Source organism: Crocodylus porosus, unplaced genomic scaffold (assembly GCF_001723895.1).
Source record: "Crocodylus porosus isolate Cpor-Errol unplaced genomic scaffold, CroPor_comp1, whole genome shotgun sequence".
Lineage (NCBI taxonomy): Eukaryota > Metazoa > Chordata > Crocodylia > Crocodylidae > Crocodylus > Crocodylus porosus.
In genome coordinates, this window is record NW_017728925.1 from 20,189,015 (window position 1) to 20,215,621 (window position 26,607).

Below are 26,607 nucleotides of genomic sequence, written 5' to 3' on the forward strand. Positions count from 1 at the left end.
GCCAGCTTGTGACCGTTATTCCTGGTCACTCCTGGCGGTGCTCGGGGGAACAGGGACTCCCCCAGTGCCTGCTGATCCCCCCGACTAGTTTATAACAGGCCACAAGATCCCCCCCCTCAGCCTTCTCTTGTGGAGGCTGAACAGGTTCAGGTCCCGGAGCCTGTCCTCATAGGGCCTGCCCTGTTGATTCAGGCAACCACATTTATGCCTGATGGTGCACTCCATCCCAGCAGAGGGCAACAAAAATGGTTTGGGGCTTGGGGCACATGACTTCTGAGGGGAGGCTGAGGGAACTGGGTTTATTTAGTCTGCAGACTACTCAAAGAGGTTGTAGAATCTCCATCCTCAGATGTTTTAAGACCTGGCTAGACAAAGCCTTGAATGGGATGATCTAGTTGGGGATGGTCCTGCTTTGAGCAGGGGGTTGGATTAGATTGACCTTTTGCGGACCCTTTCAACCCTGATTTTCTATGATTCTATGACTGCCAAATAAGAATGGTTACACTTACATGGCATGTTTCATCTCAAGGTTCCAAAGTGCTCTGCAATGAACAAAGTTCAATTCAAGAGCTGTTTATGATGCCCAGTTGGAAATAAATAATACTGGCTTCTGACATTCGCCATTTTTAAAATCCACCACCTGCCTTGGATATCTCTTGCTATATTTGAAAACAGCAGTATGCTAAGAACTAACCTAAGAAGGCTCTAACTAGAATTCCTGTCTTGCCACAGATAACTGTCCTCTTCTACCACCAGCTCCTGTTTCTGTTAATGAGACTACAGTTTGAGCACCTCAAAGTAATATGACATAGGGAAAGAGTCTAAAAAGCAGACTGTTTGTAATGTAATGGTTGAGGTTAGAATTTAGAACCAGTATCTTGAAAACCACCTGCAAACCAAGAACCATTAGTGTAGATTAATTAGAGAGCACTAGTGTCATATACTTCCAGTAAGAAACCTTCCTGCAGTGCAAGACTGAGCATTTACGGAGCTCTTGCACACTAGGCAATCTGCATATGAACAGCTCCATACAGGGAATGCACTTCTGATGCCTAGAATGGCTGCTGGAGGCTGTGCTACCTTCCTGGGTGCACACAGGAGGGGTGGAGTCCATCCCTCAGCATTGCTGCTTAGCCAAAAGCTAAAGGTTTAGCTGTCAGATTGATACTTCATTAGCAGCTGTGATGGGGTTAAACCTCTGGCAATTGCTGAACAGCAAGGGAGGGGCTAGTGGTGCTGACCAGTAGCCTCTGTCCCTGCTGCTTATGGCCAGTATTCAGCAATGGCTTTGGAAAAATCGTTTCTTTTTCATTGTGCCTTCTCCAAACAAGCTGCATGACTTATCTGGGGAGCAGGATGTGAGAACATGCAGTAACTAATCTCTAAAGCAAGATATGAATTGGATTGCAGCATCTCTTGTGGCTCAGTCTGAAGTTCAGCAGCAACTGCTTAAGTTTAGATTCATGGTCCTGCAATTCAAGATAATGAAATCTCATTTTGTTTAGACTTTTAGCGTAATGGTCTATGAAGTAATTGAATGCATGTATATTCCATGTATTTGGATGTATGTCATGATTTCTTGTCCTTACAAATGGGATTGAAAATTATTCTAAAATGTAAAAAAGCTCCCAGTCCTCTGAAATTACTTCATTGTTTCCATAGATGGTATATTCACCAGCCAGTGAGCCAGTGTCTATAGCCAGCTTGTTTGAATATTAATGATTGTTATATTTACATATATGAACATATTGATAGTACAGATACATTATAATTATTGCTGCATATAATTTCTTTTGTAGATGTGTAGTAATTCCAACCTTGTGTAAATCCTGTGCATTTCTCCAGTGTTGGAGTTTTCATTTTATTTGTGCCTTAGTTAAAAAAAGGAAAGGAACAGAATGGTGTATTTTTATAAATGGTTCCTCCATGGGCTTCAGTTTGCAGCCAACTGCCATTATAGAAAAAAAAAAAACCCATAATCTTTATCAGTTTCTCTGTGAATCATTGTTTTTTTGCTGTATTGGTAAAGCTTAAGTTTGCATTCTAGTGATGGTGTCTTTCCTTTTTCAGGTAGAAAGGAAGCGGCATATTGGAAATGACATTGTCACTATTGTGTTCCAAGAAGGGGATGAATCTTCTTCAGCATTTAAACCATCCATGATTCGCTCTCACTTTACACGTATCTTTTTTCCTTTTGTTTTTTGTATTTTTACATAACTAAAGCTTACGTACAAGCCGCCTTTGGCTCTGTTATGGATGCCAGAGCTCAGCCACCAGTGGGGGCTGCACTTTGTTAATCCCATCCCCTCTGCAGCAAGGGTGAGCATAGGCACAGTGGAACAGCAGGCTGTGCAGCAGAGGGGATTGCTGAAGAGGGGATGGGTGCAGTGGTACAGCAAGGATTTAGCTTGCAGACTAGTTTGCCGACCCCCAGTGTGTGCCATTTACAGACTTTACAAACTTTTAAAGGAGGACTTTCCCGCCGTCCTTTACAGACTTCTTGATTTTTCTATTCCCAAGCTGACCTTGTGAAAATTTTTCCAGAACCATTTAAGAGATCTGTAGCTTGAGTACGGATGGTTTCAAATGTTTCATATTTGATGGTTTCAAATTGTACAAATGGTTTTGTATATGTCGCTGGGGATTTCTTCAGACAGATTCACCAAGAAAATTCTATAAGTATCTCATAAAATATTTGTTCATAAAATTATTCTACTTTTGATGTGAAAATAATTTGCAGCATCTGCTAAATGCTGTCCCATAATACCTAAAGATCAGCTGTTTGCTTTAAGTGTGTATTCCATCCCATTGAAGTAAAACATGCAGAATGATCAGTGACATTTCTATGCCATGATATGGCATTGTGGTTTATAGAAGTTAACGCAAGGCAGGGAGTCAGGAATTCCAGTTCTGAGTCCTCATTATGTGGTTTATTGTTGTTATCCCTTACTTCTTGTTCCACTTGTTTGTTTCATCCATTTGTTATGGATTTTTTTATTTGGTTTTGTTTTGGTTTTTTTAGATTTCTGTGTGTGAGGGAATCTCATTTATCATAGGTCAGTAAAGTGGCTATTGCAGAAGAGATCCTACTTTTTAGAGGTCTTTAGTTACTTCCATAATATAAACATTAATGATGCTGGACTTGGGCAAGTCATTGCATCTTTCCAGGCCTCAGCTGCAACATTTGCACAGTGGGAATGCTGATTCTTGCTGCTTTGTCATTGGACAAGTTGGCCAACAAACACTGAAAACAGCATTTATCCCTTGTTTTGAGATACAGATCGCACTCGTGTCTCAATGAGCAGGCTGATCCCGCACCAGAATCTACTATAGAATATGGACACGCCCTGATGCTGAAGCTGCTAGTTCTTTTCTGACCGTGGCTAGTAATTGTGTTCCAGCTTCTTATGTACTGAAAACTAACATGCACCCTTGTTCTCATTGTGGTGTTAGTGGAGGAGAGACAGATTTTACAACAGTACCTTTTAGAATGAGATAAATAGGTTCTGGAGTGTGTTAGTATACTACTCACCCTAATAAGCTGAGTGTGAACATATATGATTACATCACAGCAAGGTACCTCCTCATGCAATGTGGGATTTATTTCCCTGTTGGCATAACTCCCCAAAGAGAGATGGGAGTCTTGCTTACTCCATGAAGGTGTCCTAAATCACACTGTGTCTCAAAAAATGTTCTTGGGTTGGTCTAAAATTCTGTGGGCCCTTCCTTTCCAGTCCAGATCTGGCACTTCCCTCCAAAGTCACTTGACTTGGCTGTTTTTGAATGCAAGGAATGTGTTGAAGTTAGGGCCCTGTGTCTACAGCTCTTTGTTATCATATGGGATTTGATTCAATACTCATGAAAAACTTGTTAAAAAGTTTCCTTCGTATGATATTAACGTGATCCTGGCTGACCTGCTGAAAGCTGTTGAGCCAGTTGATGTTAGGTCAGAATTTTTACAGGGAATGGTGTTTTCCTAATGGAAGCAACTTCAACCGTCAGGGTTGGAGCACGATCCTTATCTTTTGCTGAGCACCTGCATCTACCAAGTATGATAGATACCATAACCAAGTATGGTAGATGCAGTACCTTCTCTTAGGATCAAGGCCTAGTTTCTGACCTGTGTTATACTTAATTCTTTCAAGGTAAGTTGAAGCTACAGATATGCCCTACGTTATTTTTCAGAAGTGGTGCTAGTGTTTCACACTGCTCATTGTCTTGTTTCTATTTCCACCAAGTAAAATGAAAAAATGCAGTTATGAAGGTGTGTAGCTTCACTGTTGGTAGTAATTTGGGGTCTATAGTGTATGCAGGGTTAAATGATCCTGTACTTTGCAGGGTTTGGAGAGACAGGTAAAATAGCTTGGTCCTGTCTTCAGGACAGACTCCAGTAGCTGCTTTAGAAGCTTTCCACTGGAAAACTACAGGTCCTGATTGTCTTAGTTTTGGCAAATTCCACAGTCTCATGGTGGGGAAAAAAGAAAAAAGGCCCCTTGTTTTTATCTAGAGTTTCCTTAAGCCCCTAGAGTTGCATTGGATTTATTTTCCTTGCCACCGTTTATAGTTTAGAAGGACTGAGCGATGCAGAGGTTCTTTCAGGTTGAAGAAAGTTGTTGTAGTAGTAAGACTTGCAGGAAAGCTAAACAGTGCTCTGTGGGCATTTGTTTAGAACCCATCCCATGTCATGAGTCAAAACTGGTGGTAGATCATACTGCAGTTTTGGTACTTTATCTTGTTATCCAACTTGGACCTATGTTAATAAGCTTGGGCCAGAAGAATGTCAGGAAAGCTGTGTTTGTTAGGGATATGTTACATTGCAACTTTTTTTTTTTTTAAATCAATCACCTATGTGGTCACTGTAGGCAAGGAAAGTTTTTCTTCATCGGTAAACCCAAGCATGATTAGCTAACATGATTATGAGTGTAACTTGTCTTTGTCTCTGCTGACCAGAGTGTTGTGGTTACTGTTGTATTAATTAGCTTGATTGCCAAAAATAGTGTTTAAATGCAATACATTTTCTCTCCCAGAATAATATACGTGCATAGTATAGAATGATATAAAAAGTAATAAAGTGATTTTTATATTTAACCACACCATCTGACTTTCAGCAAAGTGGATATTTACAAAATGCAAGTAAACTTCATATCCATGAAAACAGTGGATTAATTTCTTTAACTTTCATGGCAGATATTTTTGCCTTAGTGAGATATAATAAGCAAAATGATAGTTACAGGTAGGTGGTTTTTTAATCAGGTTGCTCACTTTGTTGGTCTGATGTGACAGGATCAGTAACAGATTATTCCTCATTGCTGATGCATCAAACTACCAGTAAGGGAAAAGAACCACACAAAGGGGCATAAACTGGCTGTGAATACATTTTTAAGTTTGAAATCCAGGGAAACAAGATTTGTTACCATCAGAAGAATCAGATTCTGGAATAGTCTTCATATACACATGGTGTATAATCAGTTTTTTAAAGGGAGTACACTACATAGTATCCTTCAGTAACAGTGGACTGGATTCACACCAAAGGATGCTGCTTCCAGGTCCTGTTTAAATTCATGAACTGTTTTAGTTTAAATCATCATAATAGTGTGAATGATTAATGGTTCTATGCCTGCACATAAAGCATTTAGACCAGTGGTTTTAAACCTTTTTCATTTGCAGACCCCTAGAAAATTTTGAGTGGAGGTGCAGACCCCTTTGAATTGTAAGTGGTGGTACTCACATACTTTTGACTGATTATAGTCATTTTTCACAGACCCCTTAGACAGCTTGTGGACCCCCGGGGTCCATGACCAATGGTTATTTTCCCTGTAAATAATGCATCACATATACTTTGTGCTGTACTGCCTAAGCAGGCAACTTAAGTAAGTCTTGATTCAGCTATGTTATGTTATGTCATTCTGTTTGTTTGCTTGTTCCTTACCTAATTCAATGTAGGCTCCCAGAAGAAGCCAGTGTATTAACTGTAGGATATCATGTCATACTTCAGTCCTTGTCTACTTTGATATGTGGACCTAGGCTTTGTTTTTAACATGTTGGGGGGTGGGGAGGGGTGCAATCAGTAATGTGTAGGAGGCAATGTATATTTTATCTTTCAAGTTTGTCAATGAAATGTTAAGCTTTTTTATACAATTGTCCACATTAATTATGCCTCTGAGGCACAAATGCTACAGGCAGGCAAGATTGCCGTTCACAGAATCCTGGATCTTTAGGACCGTGCTTGCTTGCTGGGAGCCCTCATGATTATTTTAGCTGACAAACTGGTGAAGGACAGCCTCAGTTGCCTCTCAGTTTTTTCTTACTGTTTACAGCTCTGTGCTAGAACCCTGCTCCATCCCTGTGTCTTCTAAAAGAGAAGAGCTAGAACTATTGTTATTCTAATTGTTAGCTAATAGCTATCAGGGATGTTATGCTAATTATTGTTGGGCTAATTATGCCCAACATTTTAACTAAAATTAAATTAGTTTTCCCTTAGGAAGCAGGGCAGTAACTTTCTTCCACCGCACCTTGCTATCATCTCCTGTACACAAGCCCAAAATGACTGTATGGAATGTACAGTATTCAAGATATGCCCCTCATATGATAAGGCAAAGCCCATGGATGGTGTCTGTTCTAGAGCCTTATTATGTTTAGAATGGGTCATATGCCCAAGGGCTGTTCTTGGTGCAAAACTGTTTGAAGCATGCCCTTGACAGCTAAAAAGGGCAGTTGTTTTCTAGAGACACCAATGAAAAAGGCCTTTTACACAGCCAGATGGAGAAACTACCTCATGGCCGGTTCTGCTCTTGTAGGACTGCAGTGTGCTGTAGTGTCAGCCCAACTTCTGTCGAGGTGGACAGGCCTGGCTTCCACTTTGACTTAGGACACAGGTCACCCTGCTTTCCATTAAGTAGCACATTGTTCTGGAAGAGTCCCACATAAAGTACTTGTAGACTAAGGTACTTGTAAGGGTGACAATAACGTAACTTAACCCCAAGTGAATATTGTGGGACTACCCAGTGAGACATCTGATAGCTATGTAGAAAGGCTGACATTTCCCAATAGCAGTTTCTAGCTCTTGTTCCTGTTTGAACAAGATGCCTCTTCAAATCTGATCTCTCTTGTAAACAACTTTCAGCCCAAATAAATAGCTTTTTTTTTTTTCTCTCCCTCATTAGGCTGAAAATATTTTCAGAAGAAAGTGTACCTCTCTTTGGGCCACCTCTTCCATCCCCACCTGTGTTTACAGATCACCAGGAATTCAGGGACTTTGTGCTAGTAAAATGTAAGTCAGTCTTTTTAATGCTAACAGTAATTTTAATTCCTAGGATCAAAGCCTATTTCACCTTTACAGGCCTATGTGGCACTTGTGTATGCTCAGAACGCTGTTTTCCTGCACAGGCTCCTGCATAGGATTCCTAGGGACCTACTCAAATTGAGGATGTAGGCAGCCTATTTTGCAGGTAGATTGTGGGGCTGGCTGCCATTTTTGCAGGCTTATTGTGGCAGGGTGCCCCTCCCCCCCATGCCTCCGATTGGCTGAGGGGCCCTGGCGGCCTTGCTGCTGATTGGCTGAGTGGGCTGTCCATTTTGCAGCCTCTTCCCCCACCACTGATTGGCAGAGAGGGGTGGGGCCACACAACAGGCAGCCCTCTCAGCCCATCATCAGTGAGGTCAACAGGGCCCCTTAGCCAATCAGAGGCATGGGGGGGGGGGTACCCTGCTTGAATAAGCCTGCAAAAATGGCGGCTGGCCCCATGATCTACCTGCAAAGTAGGCCGCCTTCCTCCTCAATTTGAGTAGGTCCCTAGGAATCTTATGACAATTTGGCGCGTGCTCTGGATAATTCCTAGCTTACAGCTTGGTGGTTGTGAAGTGAGAGGTGCAGCTTCAAGCTCCCTCTTGGTGAGAGGGTCTAGAAATCTGGGTTTTGTACTCTGTGGGCAAGGCCCCCCCAACCACTAGGTGATTGGGCAGAAAGGTCTTTTGCTTTTGTGGCTGCCTTATTTTGGCAGACAGGAAAATAGAATCAGGAAATAGCTGCGTAAATGCCAGTGTTGGCACTTACACAGCTGTGTAGATGCTATTTCACTGCATAGTGGTGAAATGGATTTGGTTTCTAATTGGTTTGGGATAATGTAGATTACATAAGATTTCAGTTTTATAGTGTCACAGTGGATCCATAGAAAGGCTTTTAAAAGTTTAACTGTTCTAATATCAGTGCTATGGCAGTCCTCTCAAACATTTCCAGTTAGTTCTAAGAACCAAACTACCCTGCAGTCAGTGCTTCCCAGGTTACCAGATCCAAACTGGTATGTACATTTCATCTGACCTGTTAGTTAACTGTTCAGATTAGTTAGGAGATTGAGATGTTTGGTAGAGAATTATTAGTGCTCTTTTGGCCTTTGGAACTAAACAAATAACTCTAATTACTCAGGAACAATCCCGTTAGAAAATGGCAGATTACCTAGGTTTTAGGGAACTGTTTTGCCAATTACAGCAGTACTTAACGTGCTCAGGCATTGCAGTGACTTTAATAGAACCACAAAGAATGGTAATCTCTTCACTGTGACTCTAAAACAGGAAAACTGAACTGTCTGTGATGTTAACAGTTCTGTGGTACTCTTACATATCATCTGAGAAATCCAGCATGTTTGCTGAGATCCAGAAAATGAGTCATTTTAGATTAACTGATTTTGAAATGGTACTTTTCAGGAATTTCAGCATTCAATGGCATCTTTTTAAATATAAAGAATGATAGCAGCTAGATAAAGTTTAGAAGCTCAAAGACAAACAGGCTTGTCACGGAGCGGGGGCGCAGGAGCGACCGTGATCTCTCTCTAGCGCCCCCTGCCGTGCCAAGTAGGCAGTTCAGCACCCTCTTACTCGCCCGCCACGTCTTGTTGTATGGTTCTAGAAGGGAGGCTGCCTCTTGTCGCCCTGGACACTGTGCTATGCTTATACTGTCCCCCGTTCCGTAGGGAGTGACCTGTTGCACCCCAGCCTTATGGGCTATGTGTGCCTCCAACCTCCCCTTTAGCATGCCCCAAGCCTCGCAGATGTGCCGGATGTTATCTGGTCAGTTTCCCGTATGCGCCCTTCACCGGCGCCCCTGGGCTTGTCACGCAACCGGCGCCCCTCTATCCGCTAGCCCTCTCGGGCCTACTAATTATATCCGCCCCCCTCCTGGGGTCCGCTCAATATACTCGCCCCTCCTGGGGCCTCTCCACGCACAGATGGTGCCCCCCGCCACTGGGGCCTGTCCCTCCGCGCACTCGCCCTCTCTGGGCTCGTCTCTATAGTAGCACCCCACCCTGGGCTTCTCTTCCTGTGCGCTCCCCTTTGGGCCTAACACGAGCCCCTCGGGCTTCTCACTGGTGCTCCTTGAGAGTGGGGCTCAGGTGGCCTTAGCCATGCCTGGCCCCCAAAGTCCTCTTTGCCCCTTCTCAGGGCTGGGGTATCGCACCCTGAACTACAGTGCCCTCGCCGGCGCTGTGCACCTTGTCAGGGCTGGGGTAATACACCCCTACTATGGTGCCCTCATGGGCCCCGGGGTCCCCACCACTGTGGAGCCCCTCTGGGACTCTTCCCAATTGGGCTCAGGCGGCCCTCGCCTTACCTGGCCCCCTTTCTCTGGGTCCTGCCCCCCTGGGGCTTCTACCTACGCCCACGCTGGGCTTCTTCTCACTAAACGTGCCCTCCCCGGGCTCCTCAATTTGTTCGCCCCTTCTGGGGCCGGGGTCCAGATGCCCCGCAATACAGCACCCCTCTCTGGTGCTGGGAGCACCCCACCTCCCTGGGGAGCTCCTGATGAGGCCTCCTCCACCCCTACAGCCTCACCCGGTCCTCCGGTATAACAATAACTAAACAGAGCCATAAGGCAGCCGGCTGTAACACAACAATAAGCCTCCTGGCTATAACATAGGATCTAGGCCCACCTGGTTCTCTTGCAAAGGCCTCCCAGTCAGGGTTCTCTCCACCCTTACCATGATGCAGCCCCTTGGGTGATCAGGCTGCACACCGCTCATCTCTGCTCTGCTTGGCTCTCCTGCACCTCAGGCTGCCAGAAGGGAACTGCTGCTAGGCTTTGGCCTGGGCTGTTTGTAAAGGCCTGGCCCTGCCCCCTTCTGGTCATGTGACCAGCCTGGCTGCTCCGGCAACCAGCACCTGTGCTGTCTCGGGGAGCTTCAGCAGTCCTTATTCCTTCATAGGAACCGGGCACCTAAGGGCTCCTGTGACAAGGCTTTAGAAAAATTGTTTGTAGTCATGATGACAAAGCAACCACATTTTCTAGTTTAGAACTGTGTAATAATGTGCAACTAATCCAAATTAGTAACAACAAAGTGAGTTGTGAAGAGAGCACTTGGATTCAGTGAAAGGATATGAAGCCCCTTTTAAGTAACATGAATCCTTTTATTCACTATGCTTTAGTAATAAATGGGGAAAAAGCCACCTTGGAAACTCCAACATTTGCTCAGAAACGGCAACGCACGCTGGACATGCTGATTCGCTCTTTATACCAGGACCTCATGCCTGACCTACACAAGGTAAATCGAAGCTCTGAGCGATCTCCATGTACTTCATATGTTGCTTCCTATCCTTGTTGGCATGTAGGGTGGCCTGTTGTTCAAGAAGACACTCTTGCTGGTGAGTTTCAGTTTCCACACTAAGCTGAATGAGAAAGAGATGATTTTCCATTTCCATTTTATGTCTCTTAGGAAAGGATCATCTGTGTGACTGTTGAGTATCAAAGACTCTTGTAATCTGGATAATTTTACGTCAGGAAAGGAGTGCAGACCATGTTTTAATTACTTTAAGAACTGCAGCTGCACGCAGATGTATATAATGCCTATCCTCAGAAAATCATTAATTCTGGTGTGACTACTCTATACATGGTTCCTCATTGTGCATTTAGCACTTGAACATGTACAAAATCAGAGGGCTTTTTCTTCCTTTATTTCTCTTAGTTTAGCTAAACAAGGCAGTTTTATATTTCCATATCCAAAAACTGCAACACATTTTTACAATCTTAGATGCAGAGAGATTAAGAGAGTTGGTATGTTGTTTATCAAAAGGCCATCTTTATTTCAGGTGGACTGTGCAGGAATGAAGGAGATGAAGAATGATAATCTTTGAAAATTGGATGACTTTTTAAAGAGAGAGGCAGTGGAAAAATGTACCTGTCAAAGTTGGCCGGAAAATTGTTGACAAAAGTTTTTTATTGGGGTTTGCTTATTAATCAATTTCAGCAAAATTCTGCTGTTGCAGTCGGGCAGGTTTTTAATTGAGCTCTGTCTGTCTGGCATGTTTCTGTCAATAACTCTCCTGGTGTGCTGCTAGCTGGCTTGCTCAGCTCCTGGGTAGTTCACCTCGTGGACAGCTGGGGAGGCTGGGCTTCCAAGTTCCCAGTTCCTTGACAGGTCTGTATCTTCCTGCTTTTTCAGGCTTCTGGTTGCTTTACAGTCCAGGCTACTGCTCTCTAAGTCCAAGGCAGCCCCTCAGAGCTGGGGCTTCCATGGTTTAGTCCAGGATGGGTGGGTGGTCTTGCCTGCTGTGTTGCTTGCCGGTTGCAGGGTGCCTTGCTTTGATGTGGCTTGGCACAGGGTCTCTGTGGAGCTGGGTAAAGAATGGTGATTCTGGTTTGTAGAGACTTTTGAAATGTTTGTGTTTCATTCTGAAGTGGAATGAAATTGAATTTCAAAATCTTCTTCAAAATGGAATGACTGCTCTCTGTTCAGCACAACCATTACTATGATTTTAAATACGTATTTTAGTCTGTTGCCTCATTTCCCAGTGAGTGGCATTCGAATGTCGGGATCATTAAGAGTGCTAGCATCTCAGGACAAGAGGCTTGTTTAGAAGCAGTAGGATGTTGGTTCTGCACTGCATTGCATGCACAAGCATTTACAGATGGGTCTGATGGGTTCTGGGAAACAGCATTGACTGTCAGCTGGGAAAGAGGATTTACAAACTTGTTACATGATTATCAAAAATGTGCCAATAGAAGTGGGTGATGCTTCAGTGAGAGAGAAGACTCGTGCCTGTTCTTGACTGCTCATAGCCAGGGGCAGGTCAGAAGTAGGAGGAGAGCCTGTAAGTTGGTGTTAGGTGCATGTCAGAAAAATTGTTGGGAAGAGATCAGGGTTTTATTGGCAGGTTTCAGAGGTAGCTGATAAAGAGGTTTGAGTTTACTGAAAGGACACTCAGACTGGAGATTTACGGGAGAAGAAATTTGTGAATGGTTGCACTAGACCTTAGGTCCTGAATGTAGAGCATAGCATGTGTGTACAGGAAATAATAATACAAGCTTCTCATGCTCGCTGATCCCCTCTATTTTGACTGACTTCAGTTTCTGAGGGAGAGTTTTTGTTAGGGTGGAAGAAGAGCTTACTATCCAAGGACTAAATGCTAGGATGGTGTTCTAGGTTTGACTTTCTTGGCAAGTTTCAAAGGATGTCTCCAGCATTATCACAGTTTCAGTAGCAGCTGTAGTTGCCATTTCTAGAGCATTTTGACTCCAATCACCAGGTATCGCAGAAGAGGTTCAGACTGCAGCAATGGCCTTATGAGCAAAATTCATGCCAGGACCACCTTTTACTGCCACAAGAAAAGACTCACCTTTTGCTCTTGGCCTGACTTTTATTTATTCATTTATTTATTTTTGGGGGGGTGAAGGGGGGAGCTGAACTCATCTCAGATGTAATTGTTCACTTGTTAGTGTTCCCCCTAAGACCTCAGTCATCCTCTCCGGATATTTTAAGAGCATGTTATATTACTTCTGCAGGGCAAAAGATTCTGCAGATAATCAGGAGTATTCATATATTTTGGTAATAAATATTTTTAGCAAAGAGATGCTCAAAATAAAAACCATACTGTCTTAGAATGTATTAGGTAATGACTATGTTGCCTCCTTTATTTTATGACAGTTTGCATTTTATAGGAGCTTTAGCAAGAACCTTTTCCTCTTAACGAGACATTTCTTCTATACTTGACTTCAGCAGAGCTACTACATACAGCCTCGTACATACCTTTACAAATGATTATTGTCTGCTGTTGACCTCTAATTCTGTTGCATGATTCGGTAGGACAGTCTAACAGTCGTTATTTAACTACTAGTCAATTGCCCATCGAGAATGATGGGCTGTGTGGGGGGAGCACCGTCCTGCCTCCAGCCCCATGCTCCCCCCCAACCCAGTCCAGCTCTGTGCACCCCCACTGTTCCACCCCATGGCGCTGCTGCCTCCTAGGTGCAGGGTGGTGGGGAAGCTTGCATGCGGCAGCTGCAGCCACCACCCAGTACCCCGCCCTGCCATTGCTGTGCATCCAGCTGTGCACAATCCCCTCCCACCCTGCTGTTGTCAGGGCCCCGCAGCAGTGGGGTGCCTCCACTGTGTTCCCCCCCCCTCCCCTTCCCACTTCCCTCCCCACCACCTCCTATTCCCTGCCAGCTGTTGTTGGGGCCCAGCAGCAGCGGCGGCAAGGCTGGAGTAGCAGGGTGAGGCCAGTGCTATGCCACCAGCACCCCACGCTGCTGTCTGCCAGGACTGGGGTGTGGGGGGAGGGAAGCATTCCCCCACAGGCAATGCGTAGGGGGCATTGTGGGTGCATGCGCACCCTCTGAGTGTAGCAGGGCATCCCCTACAAAAAGGAAAGTCACTGCTTGCCACCCTGCCACCGACACCACCGGTGGCATCTGTGGATGGTCCATGATCCCCACTGGTGGCTTGGCGCTTGCCCCGCCCCCCGGGAGCGCCTGCTTACCGCCACCATGCCCCCCCAGCTGCCAGGGGCATGCATCATTCGTGCTTTCCCCACTGTTCTCTCTGACCCCCCTCGGGCAGCACTCCTTGCTGGTGCCGCCTCCGGGGAGCAGGGCTGAGGGGAAGGTGGCCTTGCTCCCCTGCTCCATTCACTCTGTCACTGCCATCATGGCAGTGCTTCTCTGTGCCGCCACCGCTGCTGCCCCCTCCTGTCTGGAATGTTCTTGGAGCACTCTGATTGGCTGCCTAGACAACCAATCAGAGTGTGAATAAAGCATTATGGACAGACAGACAGACAGAGTAAGGCTTTTATAATATTAGAATACATCCTGGCATCAGTCGTGTTAGAAGGAATTGCTTGTCAGTCACCTGGAGAAGGATTCATACAGTAATTATTGGAAGAGAAGTTTCTTACCTTACATTTTCTCTTGTTCTTTGAGAAGTTTTGAGTACTCAGGTTCTGTGATGTCCCTTCCTTCCCCCTGAATGGAATCCTCTAGCTGTGCACATTCTGTGTTGGTAAAGGAACTGTATGTGAAACCTCCTTGTAACTCTGGTGTGAGGTTGAATTAAGGTTGGCCATAGGAACCTGCAAAGGTTAAACTGCATGCTCTTGGCTTTATCAGAAGACCCGCACTCAGAGGAAAGTTAATTTTGCTATTAAGGTAAGTTTATGCAACAGAAAAATGTTGAAAGAACATAGCAAAATTGGGTAATGTCACATAAAATTGTGGGGAAAATAATGTAAAATTCTTGGTTCAGTGATGCTTTCTATTTTAGAACATGCTTAATCGGAGGTCCTTCAGTGACGTATTACCAGAGTCCCCAAAATCAGCACGGAAGAAGGAGGAGGCCCGTCAAGCGGAATTTGTCCGACTCGGTCAGGTAGGCTTTATTTAGAAATTACGGATCAAATTCATTGTTGGTGCAAGCTGGCTGGTGGGTGTAATTACAGCAAAGATGAGCATAATTCTCTGTGGTCAGAAACAGGCTTGCGAGATCCATGTTGTGTATCTTATCTGAAGTAGAAAAATAGAAGTAAACCAAGCTGCTGGCCGCAGTTTTTGCTGTTCTGAATCTTGGTGGTGTCCTGCTGATTGGAGAAATAGTGTCCTTTGATGTAAGATCTGCAGCAAACAGTTGAATGGCTCATCCTTTGTTTGACATCACGCTGTCAATTAAGCGGGTTGCAAATCATCCCTTCGCAGAACATCCAGGTTTTCCTATACTTTCAGGACTCAGTCTGGCAGAAGAAAGTGAACTGTGTTTAATCCATTTTAAGCCACAAAGGCATTGAATGCTTATCTAAATCATTTCCTTTATTTAACAAACTGACAAATTAGATTTTGAGAAACAGTTATAAAAATGGTTCTGGTAATTCAAATTGATGCAAGCAAGACCTTGATGAGTACACATAATTGGGAAAACTGTATATAGTGTTCAAGTGCAGATTCAATTTACGTTCTTTGCTTTTTCTTTACAATTAAAATAAATGAGCACACAATGTGGGGAATTTGAAGGCTGAAAATTAATCAGTTGCATAGGCAACAACATAAAGTGAGGGAAGCAGGGTTAAATTGGAAACCAAACACAATTGCATACACATATAGGATAAATATTATTGGGCCACTTATTAAGGAAGGTGATTACAATAAAAATTTATACGTAAATGAGTTTAAGATGTTTACTATAGGGTTGTTTCTTGGGAAAGAATGAATAAAGGAGACTAGGAAGCTACCAGAAAACAACGATTAAAACAAACACAAAAGGGGATAAGTATGTTTATGTAATATAGAAATATTTGGTATAGATCCTAGCCTTTGGCTGAGGTACCCACTTTTCAATAATACAGCCCAGGAGAAAGTGGTGCACAGGTATATGGATGTCACACACGCACACGCACACGCACACACACACACACACACACACACACACTTTTCCAAAAAATTATTAAAAGCAAGTTACCCCACAGAGAAGCACTCTAAAAAATAGGTGCATTATTTAATTTGCCATGGTTTCATGCATCTGTTGCATTAAAACACTGCTTCTTAATTCAGCTGTGAAGTTCTTTGTCAGCGATAATGCAGGAGGAAAAGCTTATTTGAATTCTCTTGTTTGTCATCACACTGATGTTTAATACTTGCAAAGCCTTGCTGTAGCAGTCTTTACAGTGCACTAAGTATTTTTCACAATCACTGTGCATCTGTCCATTTGTATAGTGAAGTTTGTGATTGTGTTCATGACGATGCAATTTTCATCATTACATGAAATTGATTATATAAGGGTTTTTGGACCTCTGGGAATGTGATCTTGCAGGCATAGCACCATCTCTCCAAATGAAGGGTCTGCTTCCAGTTAGCTCACTGGGAATTTTTGATTATGTTGGAGTGTAATTGTATTCATGGTGGTCCTGGAAATATTCCAGAGGTGTATGTATTGGACCAAACATGTAGCTAGTCCCATAAAAGATATCTGCATAGTAATTTTTTTTATCATTTGAAGTTTTCTCCAGTGACATATGTGTGTGTGTGTATGTGTATGTGTGTGTGTATATATATATGTGTATATATATATATAGTAGTTCTAACCCTTCAGTAACTGGACATGAAACAGCTATATTTCTCATGTAGAGAAATTATTAATTATTAATTGTCATCCAGAAAGTCAAGAACTGAAACTATTATAATTGACCTGAATTTGCTTCTCTCAGCTTCCCAATATTTTAGTATTTATGCATTGGTATTACTTACAGGAAACATATTTTAAATAAAATTTCTGTCTTGGTTAAGGCACTGAAACTGAAAAGCATTGTAAAAGGGGATGCACCAACTAGTTTGGCTGCCACAGGCCTGTGTAAAAAGGAGGTAAGTGGACCTTTGTACCTGATGCAGTGTTAAGTCATTCAAAAACTTTGCCTTCCAGATGCAATTCACAATGTATTTGTATTTGGATGCAATAAGAGCAAAGAGAAAACATCTGCTCCTGAACACTTGAATGCAGGAAAGTCAAACTGTTCACCTTCTACACCTCTGAGAGCTTACCACGTGATCTATTTTGAAGTGAAGGATCGCATTGTATACAAAGTGTTATCTCACTCTGCAGTTGCAAGATGTGACCTACCAAAGGGCATTCCATCTTAGAGTCCCAGGAATGTACCTTGCCTTGATTAATCTGCTATACCAGTTGTAGAGAATACTGCCCTCTCTGAGGAACAGACCAACCCCTGAAGTTTTACCTCCAAAAAGTACAACACTGATTAATTTATTCTGTCCCACCAAAAGTGTCCATGTGTTATTGTTTTAGCCAATGTTTTTTGCATTTTCTCTGTTTAACAAACTTAGTGCTTCCTAGTATAATTATTGCCTACCCATATTGTTTTACAGCCTTGGGAGTCCCAGTGTTTCTGCAATAATTTTCCTTATGAAGTTGTTTGTGCGGATTCTTGGGGCCAGTCCTTGCTAGTTTCTACAGATGTTGGCGTTCTGCTTATAGATGGTCAGTGAATGATCCAACACTTGTCTAACAAGTTACTAAAACTGACTCAGTAGCCCCTATTTAGCTGCTAGCAGCTGATCATTAATGAAGATTGTTAACATTTCATGTGTATTTTCAAACGTCTTTACTGTCAGGGCTTTGTAACTTAATAGCATAATTTTGCTCCACACCAAAAGCTGGACAAATCTGGATCGTTTTGGTAATCCATTTTTAATGCAGGTTTCTGAACATAATCTTATTTTTATATGTTGTTTTATTGACAGTTTGAAATAATTTCTTAAACCAAGTCCAAGTTTAAACAACGTCCAAGTGACCTGCCTGGACTTCTCAGTCCTTTATACTTTACTATCACTGATTTTGTGGATCTGACTCCTTTTCCCATGTGTGCCACATATATGGCAGGGAATTGCATCAAGGGCCATTGGTTCTCAGGGACTGTTCTCAAACTTTCTGGAAAAAAGGCCTTTTTAGGCATGCATGATATGCTCCTCTTGGAAGAAAGTACTATCTCTGGTACTGTACAGGAAACAGCTGTATGCTGGCTGCTTTATTTTCACATTAAAAAAACCCAACAACAAACTTTGCTGTAAGCAACACATTCCTTTAATATTACTGGTCCAGACAGTGTAGGGTTTTAAAGAAATTCATTCTAATATTTAGTGTCATGTTTTCTTTCCAGATGGCCAGCCTTCAATACAAGTATTTGATAAAACTCTCCAAGTAAAGCAGATGCATGTGCTGGAAGCTTTGGATCTTCTGATTACCAGAGCAGACAGAGGTAGGACTCTCTAATCCCATGTTTCCCAGACTGGGGTGCTCGAGGGGAAGAAAGCAGGAAAACGGGAAATATAAAAGGAGAAAAAGGAAGAGGAAAAATGAAGAGCTGTACAGTATTTGTTAGGTTGCTGAAGAGATTACAGAGTAGTCAGTGGCATAAAGAATTGGTCTTTATTAGCCATATTATGGAATTAAAGGAGTGTGCACAGCATTATAGCAAACCAGAAAAGGAACATGTAGTCCAGGATTATTTGTGAACCACTGCCCTAACAGTTCCTCAGTTCTAACATGAATGTGTTTTGGTGTGCTTATTATTTGATGGAGTGGTCAGTGGAAGGTAACAGTTGAAATCTTGGCTTTGAGAACGCTGTTGCATTTTGGCAGTAATTGTCTTCTAAAGGTTTTGTGTATTTTGCTTTCTCCTGCTATTTTTATTAGTGGTTAGCACAGCTAGCTGGATCTTTCTTTCATTGCTTTCTTTGAGTCTTCTCCAAATCTGCTTTGACAGTTTCTGGTCCACTGATGTAGGAGCAGTTTCAGTAGTTAGTATTTTTGCCAGAAGAGATCCCAGTAACTGAAAATGAGATGCCAATATGCAGTTAATTGGGAGCGTCTAGTAGCATTAATGCACAAAACCAAGTCAGTTAATTTTCAACGTTGGACCTTAGGACGATCTGCCATGCTTGCAAATTGCTATGTGGAAAATATCTAGCATGCAGAAGTTATTTTTGTCAAAGTGTGTGTGTGTGTGTGTGTGTGTGTGTGTGTGTAACGTATATTAATTTCATACCTTACACCTTACCCAGTCTCCTCTTCCGTCCCTCTCAAGCAACCTTTTTCACAATTAGCCTTGTTAGGAGGCATACTCAGGTGAGCAGAGTAATGCTTTAACTCTAGATATTGCCACATCCTGAAAAAAGGGGAGCTTAATTTTGCTTTGGACCTGGTAGAGACTGAACAGAAACACACCACGTCAGGTTCAGGATGGTGACACTTACCTGCAGTTCTCTCTTCAGATTCAAGATGGGTTTGTGGTCTAGCCTGGTCTTAAAAAACCTCCAAGGATGGAGATTCCACAATCTCTCTGAGGCCACATCTGCATGAGCAATTAATGCCAAGCAATAAACTCTGGAGCAATAAACTCCAGAGTTTATTGCCGCTTGAATGTCCGCCCAGGAGCACGGTATGTTAAGCTAGGTTGGAGCGGCCCTGGCTGGCAGGAAGCCAGAGGGGTCAGCCTGCCAGCCCGGGGCTGTTCCCCCCCCCAGCTCAACATGCTACAGAGGGGCTAGCTGGGGCACAAGGGTGCTTCAGTGCAGGGCTAGCCAGCAGGCAGCCAGCCCCAGGACAGCATCTACACATACACTACTGAGGAGTTTTTTTTACTCTGCAGCAGGATAGTACTTGTATTTACAAATATTGTCCTGCTGTAGAGTAAATTAGTTTACTTTAGCTTGATTGGGGTGCACACGTAGACACCAAGACATGTTCTGCACAGCTAATCAGCTTACTGCATGGTAAACATCTCATGTAGACATACCCTGCATAAGCTGTTCCAGTGCTTTACTACCCTCCTGGTGAGAGTTTTTCCTAGTAGCTAACCTAAACTTCCCTTGCTGCAGCTTGAGCCCATTGCTCCTTGTGCTGTCCTCTGCCCCTACCAAGAACAGTCTAGCTTCATCCTGTTTGGAACTACCCTTCAGGTTGAAGGCTGTTATTAAATCCCCACTCAATCTTGTCTTCTCTAGTTTAAATAAGCCCAGTTCCCACAGCCTCCCCTCAGAAGCCATGTGCCTCAGCCTCCTAACCAGTGTTGTTGCCCTGTGCTGGAGTTTCTCCAACTTGTCCACATCCTTTCTGAAGTGGGGAGCCCAAAATTGGACAAGGAATTCCAGATGTGGCCTCACCAGTGCAGAATAGAGAGGAAGAATCACTTCAACCTGCTGGCAACACTCCTACCAGTGCAGCCTAGGATGCCATTAGCCTTTTTGGCAACAAGGGCACCCCGTTGGCTTGTATTCAGCTTGGTATCTACTGTAAGCCCCAGTCAGTCCCCAGCCTGTATTGGTGCATGGGATTGTTCCATCCTGTGTGCGAAACTTTGCACTTGTCCTTTTTAAACCCCACGAGATTTCTTTTGGTCCCATTCTCCAATTTGTCAAGGGCTCTGAATCTTAGCCCTACCCTCCTACATACCCACTACTTTCCCCAGCTTGGTGTCATCCACACACTTGCTGAGGGTGCACTCCATCTCATCCTTGGTGAAAATATTGATAAAAAATGGCCCTAGGACTGACCTCTGGGACACTCCACTTGATACCAGCTGCCAGCTAGAGCTAGAACCTTTGATTTACTACCCTGTGAGCCCAACAATCCAGCCAGTTTTCTGTCCATCTTGTAGTCCATTTATCCACCTCTTAATTCCTCATCTTGCTTGCAAGAGTGTTGTGGGAGACCATATCAAAAGACTTGCTCAAGTCAAGGTATATGATACCCACTGCTCTCCCCACATCCACAGAGCCATTCGTCTCGTCATTAGAAGGCAATCAGATTGGACAGGCGTGACTTGCCCTTGGTGAGTCCATGCTGACTGTTCCTAGTCAACTTCTCCCCCAGATGCTTAGAAGTGGATTCCTTGAGGACCTGCTGCATGGCTTTTCCAGGGACTGAGTTGAGGCTGACAGCTTTGTAGCTCCCTGGACCTTCCTCCTTCCCTTTCTTAAAGGTGTGAATTATATTTGCCCTTTTCCAGTCCTCCAGGACTTTTCCCAGTCACCATGTGTTTTCAGAGTTGATGGCCAGTAGTGCTGCAATCGCATTGGCCAATTCTCTTAGCACCCTTGGGTATGTTGCATCCAGCCCCATGGACTTGTACACGTCCAGCTTTTCTAAGTGGTCTCTAACCTGCTCTTTCACCACTGAGGACTGCTCACTTTCTCCTTAAACTGTGCTGCCCAGTGCAGCAGTCTGGGAGCTCACCTTGCCTGTGATGACTGAGATGAAAAAAGCTATGAGCACTTAAGCCTTTTCTGCATCCTTTGTCACTAGGCTGCCTCCCCCATTCAGTAAACGGACCTGCACTTTCCCTGATCTTCTTCTTGTTCCTGACATACTTGTAGAAACACTCCTTGTTACTCTTTACATTCCCTGCTAGTTACAACTCCAATTGTGCTTTGGCTTTCCTGACTTCATCCTTGCATGCCTGAGCAGTACTTGTATACTCCTCCCTGGTTGCTTGTCCAAATTTCCACTTGTAAGCTTCCTGTTTCTGTTTTGGCTCACTGAAGAATTCTCTGCTAAGCCAGGCCGGTCTTCTGCCATACTTGCCAGTCTTCCTGCACATTGTTACTGTGCCCTCAGTAAGACTTTTTTTTTTTTTTTTTTAAATACAGCCAGCTCTCCTGGACTACTTTTGCTGTCAGAATGGCTTCTCATGGGATCCTGCCCATCAGTTCCCTGAGTGAGTTGAAGTCTGCTTTTCTGAAGTCCAGGGTCCATGCTCTGCTGCTCTCCTTCCTTCCTTTCCTCAAGATCTTGCACTGGATCATCTCATGGTTGCTGCTGCTCAAGTTACCATCCATTACTACATTCCTCACCAATTCTTCCCTGTTTGTGAGCAGCAGGTCAAGAAGAGCATGGATCCTAGTTGGCCACTCCAATGCTTGCACCCAGAAGTTGTCACCAACACTCCCAAAAACTTCCCGGATTGCCTGCGCACTGCTATATTGGCCTCCCAGCAGATATCAAGGTGATTGAAGTCCCCCATGAGTACCAGGGCTGGTGATCGGGGAAACTTGTGCTAGGTGGTTGAAGAAAGCCTCATTTTACCTTGTGCTCCTGGCCTGGTGTCTATAGCAGACCCTCACCACAACATCACCCGTGTTGCTCTGCCTTCTGACCTGAACCCAGAGACTTTCAACAGGCCTATATCCAGTTTCTTACTAGAGCTCTGAGCAATCATGCAGCTCTTTTATATAGAGTGCAGCTCCTCCTCCTCTTCTCCCTTCCTGTCTCTCCTGAACAGTGTTTACCTATCCAGGACAGTGGTCCAGTCATGCAAGCTCCTGCCAAGTTTCTGTTATTCCAATCACATCATAGTTGGACTGTGCGAGGACTTCCAATTTCTTCTGCTTGTTTCCTAGGCTTCGTGTATTCATGTACAGATGACTGAGGGTACAACTAACCAATTGCCCTAGTTTCTCAGGAAGAGCAAGGAGGCCTCCATGGTTTCCCACTCCTGCTCATGCTTCCTCCAGGTCACTCACTTCCCTACTTACCTCAGGGCTCGGGACTCTATCCCTTGGTAAATCTAGTTTAAAGCCCTTCTCACTGGGTTAAGAAGTCTGCAAACATGCTCTTCCCTCTCTTTGCCAGGTGGGTCCCACTCTTCCTAGCAATCCTTGGAACAACATCCTGTGGTCAAAGACGTCAAAGCCCTGCTGGCGACACCCTCTGTGCAGCCATGCGTTGATCTGTAGGATGCATCCATTTCTGCCCAGGCCCTTCCCTTTGACTGGAAGGATTGAGAACACCACCTGAGCCCCTGTGCCCTTCACCCTTAGGCATCCAGCTGTGAGTTCACCGCGCTTCAATCAAGGACTCCATCCATACCTCAAATTCGCTCCATCTGACTGATTGAATGTTGGCTATACTGTATTCTCTATGTGGATAGTCCAACATAACTTGATACAAAGTTCTCTTGTTTACCTGCTGCATTTAAAACACTCCAGCCCTTTGCTCAACTGTATTTAAGGTAGGTCTTACAGCAGTCTCAGCTTGCCCATTCATCCTGTTTCTTTTACCCAACAATCTTGACATTTCTCAAGAGCCTCTTATGTACCTATGGACCAGATAGTTGACTTCGACTTGGGATCTTAATATCATCCTCTGGGACCCATCAGGTCCCCCTTTGAACCTCTTTTCAGAATGTTCCTTAATGTTACTCTTAAAATGGGTTTCCTGGTTGCTGTCAGTTGAACCAGAAGAATGATTACAATCCAGGCATGCATCAGTGTCTGTCCCACTGGTGTTACATAGATGATTGTGTTCTTAGATGGTCTCAAATGCCTATCTGAATCGGTCAGTTTGGGCACGGACAAACATACATTTGGAGCAGTTTCAGAAGGGGGAGGGGAACTGCTGTTGAGAGGTTCTAACAGTTAGGGGTGCAGGAGCTAGGAGTGATACAAATGTGGCAAAAGTGCTCCAACTTTAACCCTGGTTGGAGAAGGGTTAAAACTGGAGTTGTTTGCTGCGTTTGCATTGCTCCCCACTTGTTAGCAGTCTGGAACAAGAGCCCCCAATCCCCACCCTCTTCCTCTTTTGAAGCCGCTCCAAACAGATGTTTGTCCATACCCTCTGTTACCTTTTTTCCTCCCAAGGCTGCATATTACATCTGCAGAGAAGTTACAGATGTGTGTTTTTAGAGCCTTACTTTTGCTGCATTGACAGAACCAAGTTGTTCAGACTGTCTTAGCAGTTATTTGTTGCTCCAGTCAGCAGTTCCAAAGGTCAGGCTGCCTTCTGACAAGGACAGTCTCTGATGAATGGAGTGTATCTGTACATGTTTGTTGCCAGTTTGCTGAATATGAAACGCTGCTCGAACAGCAATTGCTGACATCCTCTGCCTGCCTCGAGAAGTAGGCCATTTTGTTAAATTTACAGGAGTCCTGTGGAGTGACTCAATAAGCATGATGCCTTTTGCATAGCCATTGGAGCAGCATTGCAGTCCCTGTTTGGCCTGTGCAATTGATGTGTCTCTTCTCCCGGAGTCCAATGGGATGCTTTTTGCTGGTAGTCTACTGTGAGACCCATGCTGACACACATTCAGAGAAGAATCGTTTCTTGCAGTACTACAGGAACTGGGTCTCTGAGATGCTGTGTACTGGGTGTGGATCTCTCCATCCAGCTCTGAGTCCTCAGCTAACCTGAGCTTCAGATTCCAGTGAAATGGAAGAAAGGTTGGAGCCCTTCCACTCTACACTATTGCACATGAACACAAGGGAGGTACAAAATTTGTGTGCAGACGTGACTGACTCTGCTGTTCATATGGTTCTGTGCACCTGAAGCTGGATCTGTGCTGACTACACTATCTCAAAAACTACAACTGCTAGGCAAATAATCATTCTTTTTCAGTTGGGTGGCAGGAAAATCCAGTGTACTAAATGATCATAGCTGCTGCTTTATATAACTGAACTTCAAACATTTTCTCTTTGTTAGAAACTGAAAGTTTAGAAGTGGCAGTGAATGGGTGTCTACACGTGCCCCTACAACGCCACTGTTACTGTGCCATCATCTAGTACTTTCTCTTGGAGGTACTAAATGACGGCACAGTAACAGCCCATACTGCACTCTGCTGTGGTGGTGCATGGTTATTTTTAGCTGCTATGTCGCCGTAGCAATGCGCTGTAATGAGGGAGCACATTGCTACGGTGTTGTAGCATCTCATATAGACGTGCCCAGTAGGTTCATTTCTACAGTTCTGAATACTAATTATTTGATATAAATTTGCTTAAATTGCCACATGGCTCTTTAAGGCAGGCTGAGTTTTTTTAGAAGTTTCCAGAATAGGCAGTGACCAAGTAATCATAGACTCATTGGATTCTTTCTAAACTGAAAGGTAATGCTTTAGTCTTGTGTTGTAATTTATATTTATTCCATGTGAATTTTCATTATGTTGTAGTAACCAAGGTTCATTTTATCTCCAATTCTCACCTTGTTTTTCACTGCAGCACTTGATGAAGGAAAGCTGGTGTTCTGATTTGAATGAATCCTTTAGTCTCTAGAATTGGCTTTTCTGCTGCTAGATTTAGTTTCATACCATGACTGATAATAATAGTTCTGTGCAGCTTTAACTGGAGAGATCCCCACCCTGTGGCAGAGTTTTATAATTTAAGAGGATTCATAAATATCTTTTCCTTCCTGTCACTATTCTGCTCATTCCCAACTGAGTGTGGAGACAATTGCCTCATTATAGCTGATTGATTGTGGCTGTGGCTCTCCATGTTCAGAACTGACACTTTGGCAATAATACTGTCTTTGGAAAAACAAGTTTCATTCTTTGTTTTATCTTCCTGTCTCCTACCTGATAGGGAAGGATTCTCGACTTCTTGTCTTCAGGCTGAGTGCTGTACAGAAAGGCATTGAGACAAAGCAGATGGCAAAGAACAAGTATGACTGCAGAGAAAATAAACTGGAGAAAACCAAAGGTGATGGGAATGTTGTTTTGGAGCCCCAGTGCAGCCACTGTGCTGGAGGTCTCTCAGGCTCCCTGGAGCTGATACAGGAACTGACCCTTAGTCCTCTTTCCCTGAAAAGCCAGTTCTACATTGGGTTTTACATGGACATTGGTTTAGACTTCTCCCAATTCCTTTGTGTTTAGTTCTTCACTCGATAAAAAATTATTAATTTGCAGATTTCCAAGTGAAAAATAATTAGGTTTCGCTTCATAATGAACTGTTTGCTGCTTTTTGGAATGAGTTTTGCTGTCTTTATTTATTTATTTATGCATTCATTTATTTCTATTACTGTAGTTCCTAGGAGCACTAATCACATATCAAAACCCTATTGTATTAAGTGCTGTGGAAATACAGAACAAAAAAGCAAACCTGGCCCCAAAGAACTTACAGTCTGGAACGTTCTCTCCTCAGGCTGTCATTTGTATGCCATTAACACTCATCACAGCAGCGAGCTGAGGATTGTTGTGGCTATTCGGAACAAACTGCTCCTCATCACAAAGAAATACAATCGTTACAACAGTTTAACCAACACCTCTTTGATGTCACCTCCATCTGAATCACCAGTAGAGGAATTCCAGTATATCAGGGTATGTGAGAGGAAAATCCTAAAACTTACCTTCTTAGACTGGTCAGCATTTGCCAGTGTTGCATGCTCCTATAGGGGTACACTTCACCCTCCGAACCTTAGGGCTGGTTCAGGGAAGAAGCCCAGCACCAGGGTTGCACTGCAGAAATTTTGACAGAAATCCTCCATTTTCTTAGCTGGGTTCTTGGGTGGTCATTAGTGAAACTTACAGGTGTACAACATGCATGCCACCTACTCCAAATCATAGAACATGGGACTCCACCTCTTGTATAAACTACTGCCAGTTAAGAATGCAGACCAATAGAATAATTTCTCTCATTTATTTTCATGTTAATCCAAAGTGATTTGCATTACAGGAGATTTGTCTCTCTGACACTCCCGTGATTATGACTCTTGTGGATGGACCGACTGGAGACAATGATAATATGATCTGTGTAGCGTTTCGGCATCAGTTTGATTTAATTAATGAAAGTACAGGAGAATCCTACAGGTTGCATCATGTTGAAGCAAGCAGGGTAAGTTTTCTGCATCAACAAAGAGCTTACTGATGTGAGGACAAATAGCACCAGAACATTCTATAGTTCTTCCTGCATTCACTGTGGCCTTGGCCAAACTCAAAACATCCTTTGGGAAGGATTCTCCCAGTTGCTTTGCTTTATACTTCAGTTCTCAAGCTGTTACCTGTGCTCCCACTCAGCCTGAAACTTAAGTTCTTCCTGGGGTACCTAAAAATACCTAATTTACTTGAATCTAAGACTAGGTTCCC

General features: G+C 43.7%; 1 protein-coding gene across 5 annotated transcripts in view; it reads left to right on the forward strand.

The window, feature by feature from the left end:
- GARNL3 (GTPase activating Rap/RanGAP domain like 3) overlaps positions 1-26,607 on the forward strand; it is a 116,255-nt gene that overhangs the window by 74,555 nt on the left and 15,093 nt on the right. For all 5 annotated transcript variants that reach the window (XM_019541075.1, XM_019541072.1, XM_019541074.1 and 2 more), the window contains 11 exons: positions 2,071-2,179; positions 5,188-5,233; positions 7,164-7,270; positions 10,417-10,532; positions 14,526-14,630; positions 16,535-16,609; positions 17,129-17,240; positions 17,920-18,018; positions 25,109-25,225; positions 25,667-25,842; positions 26,198-26,356. In XM_019541075.1, the coding sequence (XP_019396620.1) occupies positions 2,071-2,179; positions 5,188-5,233; positions 7,164-7,270; positions 10,417-10,532; positions 14,526-14,630; positions 16,535-16,609; positions 17,129-17,240; positions 17,920-18,018; positions 25,109-25,225; positions 25,667-25,842; positions 26,198-26,356 (1,221 nt within the window). The remainder of the gene's footprint in view (positions 1-2,070; positions 2,180-5,187; positions 5,234-7,163; positions 7,271-10,416; positions 10,533-14,525; positions 14,631-16,534; positions 16,610-17,128; positions 17,241-17,919; positions 18,019-25,108; positions 25,226-25,666; positions 25,843-26,197; positions 26,357-26,607) is intronic.